This window comes from Bubalus kerabau, chromosome 16 (assembly GCF_029407905.1).
Source record: "Bubalus kerabau isolate K-KA32 ecotype Philippines breed swamp buffalo chromosome 16, PCC_UOA_SB_1v2, whole genome shotgun sequence".
Taxonomy (NCBI): domain Eukaryota; kingdom Metazoa; phylum Chordata; class Mammalia; order Artiodactyla; family Bovidae; genus Bubalus; species Bubalus kerabau.
In genome coordinates this window covers 73,248,278-73,255,976 of record NC_073639.1, presented here as the reverse complement: position 1 = coordinate 73,255,976, position 7,699 = coordinate 73,248,278, and the positions used below count along the sequence as shown (strand labels likewise).

Below are 7,699 nucleotides of genomic sequence, written 5' to 3'. Positions count from 1 at the left end.
TCCAGGAGAACCCCACGTGCCGGGGTGCAGTGAAGCCCGTGCACCACAGCTACTGAGCCTGTGCTCAAAAGCCGCGCGAGCCACAGCTACAGAAGCCCATGAGCCTAGGTCCTCTGCAACAAGAGAAGCCACCGCAGTGAGAGAAGCCCGTGGATCGCAACTAGAGAAAAGCCCATGCGGCAATGAAGACCCAACACGGCCCCAAATAATTTTTCATGAAAGGAGAAGAGATCTGGGCACAGACAGACACGGCAGGGCAGCTGTGGGAGGAGATGGTGAGAAGCTGGCCGTCTGCAAGCCAAGGAGGGCGGCCTCAGGATGAAGCCAGCACCTTGAGCTCGGACTTTCAGCTCTGGGACTGTGAGAAAACACCTTTGGATCATTTCTGTCTGTGGTACCTGGTTATGGCAGCTCCAGCAAATTCATATGTAAGTTTAAAGCTCCGTGCTCAGAGCCAGCTCTTTCACATGTGAAGGCACCCTTCTTCACATAGAGATGTTTTTATAAAAGGCACACCACAGGTGGAGCGATCGCAACATCTCTGGGTCTTGGAGGCCTCTTCAAACCGGGGAGACCCTACTGCTTCTGGACCAAGGGGTGAAAACACTGGGCTGTCCCCTGAGCATGGAGGCTGCTCAGCAAGGATCCCGTGAGAGGGGCATGAGGCTCTCTGGCCAGACCTGGCTCTCCCACCTGGAGCCCAGCCCTGAGCTTCTCCAAGCTTCGGTTTTTCTCTCATTACCAGGAGCCGGGGAACTTCCCTGGTGGTCCAATGGTTAAGAATCCACCTTCCAATGCAGGGGATGCAGGTTTGATCCCTGGTTGGGGAACTAAGATCCCACAAGCCACAGGGCTACTAAGCTCAGGCACCACACTCAAAACCCACTCACCACAACAAAAGATCCCACGTTCTGCAACTAAAACCCAACGTGGCCAAATAAGTACATTTTTTTTTTTTTAAAGCAAACAACTATTAAAAAAAGGGAGCTGAGGCACGCCTGCCCGGCCGGTATCCCTCCCAGGGCTGCAGCGAGATGAGATCAGAGATGTGAAACGAACAAGGATCCGGGCCTGGCCTGGGCCCAGGAAGCCGCCTTGTGGGAGTGGGCGCCGGGATGCGGAATCGAGCAGAAGTGACGTTCTCAGGAGGAGACTCCAGAACTGGGCCTTATGGGTGCCGGGGGTGTGATGGGGACCAGGGAGTAGGCAGGGGCGGGTGAGGAGAAACCTCCGGGGCTTAGGGTGGCGGGTGCCCCTGGTGCTGCCCATTGCTAGTTCCTCAGCACTTGGAAAAGAGCAGGCCAAATAAACGTTTGTTGACTGCGTAAATGAGCGAGATGGGCGTGTCTCCAGGGGGCGGGCTGGTGGGAATGGCCTTGGGGGTATTGATGGGTGCTGGGATGGGTGCCCGACCTTCCTCCTCCTGGCCACCTTGGCATTCCTGATCCGGGCTCCACAGGGCCCAAGCAGCTCAGGCTTCTTTGGCCCCACGCCCCCGCTAGGGGCCCCACCCCGCTCCTCAGCCTTTGACACCCTCCTCCCCACGGCAGTCCTCAGGGTGCAGGCCAAGGACCCCCAGCCAGTCTGCTGGAGGGGCTCGGGTGGCCAGGCATGGCGTGCGGGCCAGCGCAGGCTCCGTCTGCGCTCTCATCCTGTGGAGAAGCAGCAGGTTGACTCAGGAGGCGCTGTCTCTGGGGCCCCTCCTCTCGTTTCTTTGAGAAGCAGAGGACCTACTCGAGATCACTATCTTTCAGAGAAAGTGAAACCTGGCCCCCACCCGTCACCAGCGACTCCCCCTCCAGCTTCCCCTCTGAGCTCACAGCTTCCCCATCTCCTCCGCCCCCCTACCCCGCCTCCCCGACAGCCAATACTTGGAAGCAGACTGCTTCATTGCCCCTTTTTTCCTTCCAAGGGCCTTTGCCTTTTATGTCCATGATGGCAGCAGCCCAGTGAGATAGCTGAGAGATACTTTTCAAATCTCATTTTACAGGTGGTGGGGGCCTCCGTGGCCCAGAGAGGCGAAGCAACTTGCCTTGGGTCACATAGCATGTCAGTGGGCTTGAGCCCTGATCTCCCTTTTTTCTTGCCCCAAGTGCCTGGTTCGATGGGCCTGGGATGGGGAACACTGGTTATATGAGGGGTGCCTCGCGGGGGAGAGGAGATGGCGGGGAGCCCCACCGAAGGATGCAGGTCTTGGGGCCAGAATCACAATCTCGGGGCTGCCAGCCTGGGTCTGGCTCTGTGCCCAGAGCCCCGTGGTTTCCGCTCACAGATGTCCCAACAGCCCCGCGGGAGGGCGGGAAGGGCACCCAAGAAGGAAGATGTCTCGCTCCCCTCACCCCCAAACCACAGTGGCCTGAAGCCCAATGGCCCCCAGGCAGGGACCCGGCTATGGGCCCTCCAGGGGCCCGGCTGGCAAACCCTCCCATCTATCCCAGACGCGCACCCCCTGCAGCGGGCATAGACCCCCTTGCTTCCCCGCTCACCCCAGGAAGGCTGAGGCTGTGGTTTGCATCATCCTTGGGCGTGGGGGGCTGACCTCGAAGAATGAATTCGAAGAAAACAGGAGGAGGCGCGGGCATGCCACCGCACTGGGCACCCATTGGCCGCCTGCAGAAACTTTGGTTTTTTTTAGGGTCATGTTCCCAGAAGGCCTCCCCTCCCCCACCCCCTCCCCACCCACCTCACGAGGTGTTGGCCAATCACCCCGACGGGCATAAAGTGGCTGCCAGCCCTCAGGGCTCCAGGCAGGGAGGTGTCACCCCCAGCGGGCGCAGGCCGGAGCTTGGTCACCCAGCATGCGGGCACAGCGTATGCAGAGAACACTGCTCAGTGAGTACTTCCTTCCTCCCCGCCGGCAACTGCCTGCCGGGCTCACGGGCACCAGCAGGGAGCAGGGCCACCCTTTGCCCTCTGGGAACTGGGCAGAATGATGCTGAGAAGGGGAGAGAGCCAGGGGGCAGGCAAAGAGAGGGATCCACTGAGAACACAGCATCTTCACAGCAGGAGAAGCGTATCCCCGGAGGGCTTCCAGGTGGAGGTGATGCAGACTCATGGACTCTGGGAGCAAGGGAGTGAGGGAAGGAGATCACCACTGCAGGAGAAGCCAGGGAAGCAGGAGTGAGGCGGGAGATGTGCTGGGGCAGAGGAGGAGGCCGGGGAAGCTGAGCGGGATCGTGGTGTGATGTCTGGAAAGGCGGTGGGGTGCCTCCTTTTTTTGGCCCGGATTCACAGGCCCTGGGATGGATGGGCACTCTCAGCTGGGTCTGGGGGCCCGGGAGCCCACACAATCACACAGCACCCATAGCCACACCCACAGGGTGACAGGCACACAGAGCCGCGTGACGTCATCCGGTGCCCTTGGTCTCAGCCATCTGGGAAGCCCTGCACGCAGCCCGGGGCCCCTGCGGCCGATGGGTCACAACAGCTGGCCGTGTGTAGCGGCTGTTCCCTTGGGCCTTGCGCAGACCCAGACACACGCCCACACAGGCGCCCTGGCCCCACGCGCTCGGGGCTTACCCCAGCCCCCGCCGGCCAAGCCCAGCAGCAGGTACCTGAGGGGGCGGCAGGGGGTGCCCTGTGGCTGCGTTCCCCTGGCGCCCAGCCCCCTGGGCCCTGGCTGCGGCGTCTTCCCCAAGGGGCCATGGTTCCTAGGAAGGGAAAGTGGTGTCACTGCCTTCCGGGCCATTGCACCACAGGCCCTTCCGACCACGTGGCTGGCGGTGCCGGTGGGTGGGTGGGGGGAGGTGGTGGAGGGGGGGAGCTGTGACGGTGCCCGCCCACCGCGGGGTGCTCTGGCTCACTACATCTCTGGCGGGGGGCGCCTGAAAGAAGTGGCCGTTTCCGGAGAGAGGAGGGAGGCCCGAGAGATGGGGGCAGAGGGTGGCCTTGGGTGACCTGAACAAGTCCTTCTCCTTTGGCGCCTTGGTTCTCCTGTGGGTCAGATGGGGGCGTGGATGAGCTTATCTCATGCATCCTCTCCAGGTGGAAAGGCAGCCCCTCCTGGTTCTGCAGATGGAGCTCAGGGCCAGGGCTACAAACCCCTCTGGAGGCCCCCTGTAGGGTTGGGGGTATTGGGGCCTGCAGCAATGGCGGATCCTTAGCCCAGAGGTCTCGTGGGACCCATCCGGGCCCCCGTAGGTCAGCTCCCGAGGTTGGCAGGCTGGACTCGGCTGGGCCCCACCGCCTCTTCTCAAAAGGCTTGGTGGTGAGCCACGGCCACTGTCAGGTGCAGGGCAGCGGCTCTCTGGACGGTGGTGCTGGCCGCCGCAGGTGTCCCTGGGCACGCGCAGAGCCCAGCCCCCGCCTCCACGCGGATGAGGGACGGGCTGTGCCCTCCTCTGAGGCCCGCTTGAGCGCCCTCCCCTCTGCAGGGCGCCCACTGGCAGAGACTGAAGCCGGTCCCTCGTCTTCCCTCTGCCCCAGGTCTGGTCCTCAGACTTCTGTTCCTGTGCACAGTGGCCACAGGCAAGTGCTTGGGCAAGTACCACGAGCTTCTCCTGCAGCTCCAGCGCCAGGCGGACCTCATGCAGGAACCCAGCACGCTCCTGGATCCCTATGTGAGTGCCCAGCCCCCCCGGGGGGCACCTGAGTCTCAGAGAACTGTGGGTGGAGCTGGGGCTGGAGCAATCCCCAGAGAGGACCCTCTCAGCCTGGGGCTGGTGGGGGAACCGAGGCTCCACGTTATTCCAGGGCCACAGTGACTGTCGCGGGTCTAACCCTGAGACGTCAAGGAAACAGTGGGTGGGCCTGGAGGGTGAACCCCGACTCCATCACCTCATTCGTCTGTTTGCCCAGCGTGCTCATTGCACATCTACCACGGGCCTTGTTCTAGGCACCTGGTCGTCGCAGGGAACAGTCCACTCTCCTAAGCTCAGGTCATCTCCCATCACTTCCACAACGACACACCTCACACCACCATCACCACGTGTGTGGTCACCCCCGCCAGCCCCGCCTGCAATGACCTGGGAGTCCTCTCCCTTCTTGGGCCTCAGTTTCTTGATCTGTACAATGGGAGGGTTGGATGGGGGAGGGGTGCATGTGGTCCAGCAGCTCAAGGCTGAGCAGGTGTGTGTGTGCTGTCGGGGCTCCAGGGCTCACCTCTGTACTGTCCTTTTCGCTCTCCCCAGATCCGCCTCCAAGGCCTGCACAGTCCCGTACTGCAGGAACACTGCAGGGAGCGCCCGGGGGATTTTCCCAGCGAGGATGCCCTGTGGAGGCTCAGCAGGCAGGACTTCCTGCGGACCCTCAACACCACACTGGGCCTCGTCCTTCGCATGCTGAGCGCCCTGCAGCAGGACCTCCCGGAAGCAGCCCACCAACAGGCGGAGATGAATGTCCGCGGGTTCGGGAACAACATCCACTGCATGGCCCAGCTGCTGCGCGGCTCCTCGGACCCAGAGGCCGCTGAGCCCACCCAGCCGGGCCCAGGGCCCGCGCCGCTGCCGCCCACGCCGCCTTCCAGCACCTTCCAGCGCAAGCTCAGGAACTGTGGGTTCCTGCGAGGCTACCACCGCTTCATGCGCACAGCTGGGCAGGTCCTCCGGGGCTGGGGGGAGAGACAGGGCCGCAGCCGCAGACACAGCCCCCGCTGGGCCCTGCAGAGGGGGGCCCGCAGGACACGGCCCTTCCCGGAGGTCAGGAGACTCGCGCCCAGGGGCCAGCTGCCCCGGTAGCCTTTGGGGCACCCCTTCCAGGTGAAAGGTCAGCAGGTGGCGTGCAGGACGGCAGGCCGCCGCCACCCATCTCCTCTCCGCTCCCCACATCTCTGAAGCGCACTTTAAGGGGTGTGAGCCAGGCAGCCCCCTCTAGCTCCCCCAAGGCTGGGCTGCAGGGGTACGGTCAGGCTGTGGAGTGCCCCCAGCCCTGGGTTCCTCGGCCCTCGGGGGGTGGCCGGGCCAGGTCCATACAGGGCCAACTTTCCATTGATTCAGGGGTCGGATGACACAGGCTGACTCACGGCCAGACTGGGCCCCCCCACCCCCGCTCTGCTCCCCGGAGACCGGCCGGACTGTCCTTCTCATGACTTGCATGGCTCTTGCCCCCATACTTCCTCCTTACCCTAGTGGCCCAGCTCCAAGGCGGTGGGGGTCAGGGCCTGAGTTGGCCGACTATGCCTCATCGCGTCTGGGGCCAGATCCCTGGATGCCTGGGAGGCCTCACTTTAGGCAGCTGTGATGGAGCCGAGGGCACTGGAAGGAGCACTGATGGGGGTGGGGGGTCGGTCCGAGGTTGGCCTCTAACTCGCCGTGTGACCTCATCAAGGCCACCTTGCTTCTTAGGACCTCAGTTTTCTCTTTGTGATTCGAAGGGCTTGGGGACCACGTGCAGCCCTCTCTGCTTGTCAGTTGCTGGGACTCTGTGACACAGGGTGGATATCAGATTCTCTCCATACATAGGGACACACGGTGCAGACGGCGCCTGGGCACAGGCTCCGCTCTCTGGAGGAGACCTACCTAGTGCTTGGAAGCGCCTGGTCTTGGGTCTCGGCTGCCACCTGCGCCCCCTGGTGGTGCATCATGGTATTTTTTTCGTGCTGAAATCATCGCCCTCCTGGAGGGGGGGTCCCAGAAGCTTCTGGGCCAATTCCTTGGAGGGACAGGACTAATTTATAGATTTTTTTTTAAATCAGTTTTTTAAAAATCTGTTTTCTATTTATAAGGCTTATTTATGATGTGTATTTAATGTTAATATTGTGCAAACATATATTTAAAATTTGCATGGTTTCTAAAGCCCCTGTGTGTCTCTGTTGCATTGGTTGGGGGGGGAGTTGGGGAAGCCTCTTGGAGATGGGGGGGTCCCTAGGTGGCAAGGCCACAAGCGTCCACCAAGGAGGGCTGGGCTGGGGGTCCTTGCTCTATCCGGGCAGGGAAGCCGCACACCCGTCAGCTGTGGGCTCTGACTGAGGGGGCATCTCAGAGAAAGTGCCCATTTTCTCAGAGTGGGTCTCCCTTGAGAAGCTGGGGACCAGAGGTTTGGGAACCAGAGGGGACAGGGGAAAGATGGAGTATGTGGGTTGCTCTTGGTCTTCGTGGGTGAGTGGCTGGGGGTATGTGTCCTGTGGGTGTTGTGTGAAACAGCGAAGTGAAGTGAAAGTCACTCAGTTGTGTCCGACTCTTTGCAACCCCCATGGACTATACAGTCCATGGAATTCTCCAGGCCAGAATACTGGAGTGGGTAGCCTTTCCCTTCTCCAGGGGATCTTCCCAACCCAGGGTTTAAACCCAGGTCTCCCGCATTGTAGGCAGATTCTTTACCAATTGAACCACAAGGGAAGCCCAACACTGGAGTGGGTAGCTTATCCCTTTTCCAGCGGATCTTCCCGACCCAGGAATCAACCCGGGGTCTCCTGCATTGCAGGCGGATTCTTTACCAACTGAGCTACCAGGGAAGTCACTAAGTCATGTCCAGCTCTTGCGACCCCATGGACTGTAGCCCACCAGGCTCCTCTGTCCGTCGGATTTCCCAAGCAGGAATACTGGAGTGGGTAGCCATTTCCTTCTCCAGAGGATCTTCCGGATCCAGGGATAGAATCCAGGTTTCCTGCATTGCAGGCAGTTTCTTTATCATCTGAGCCACCAGGGAAGCCCCTGGTGTGTTGTGTGAAACAGACAAGATAATAATAGATCTTGTCTCAGATATGGCCTACAACCTGGTAGGTGCTTGAAACTGTTTCCTGAAGGGCCCCAGGTCGGGTAGG

At 61.1% G+C, this 7,699-nt stretch overlaps 1 protein-coding gene across 1 annotated transcript; it reads left to right on the top strand.

Annotated features, from left to right (window-relative positions):
* Window positions 1–2,798: 2,798 nt before the first annotated feature.
* On the top strand, window positions 2,799–6,672 carry OSM (oncostatin M). The gene is made up of 3 exons (XM_055550339.1): window positions 2,799–2,832; window positions 4,426–4,559; window positions 5,130–6,672. Exons 1-3 carry the CDS (start codon window positions 2,799–2,801, stop codon window positions 5,673–5,675), a joined length of 714 nt encoding a protein of 237 aa, XP_055406314.1. The 3' UTR covers window positions 5,676–6,672.
* The last annotated feature ends 1,027 nt before the right edge of the window (window positions 6,673–7,699 follow it).

Excerpts from the sequence above, each read along its gene's own strand:
- OSM (XM_055550339.1), top strand. The coding sequence starts at position 2,799 with ATGCGGGCACAGCGTATGCAGAGAACACTGCTCA. Across the intron at positions 2,833-4,425 it reads TATGCAGAGAACACTGCTCA|GTCTGGTCCTCAGACTTCTG; the intron begins GTGAGTACTTCC and ends CCTCTGCCCCAG. Across the intron at positions 4,560-5,129 it reads GCACGCTCCTGGATCCCTAT|ATCCGCCTCCAAGGCCTGCA; the intron begins GTGAGTGCCCAG and ends CGCTCTCCCCAG.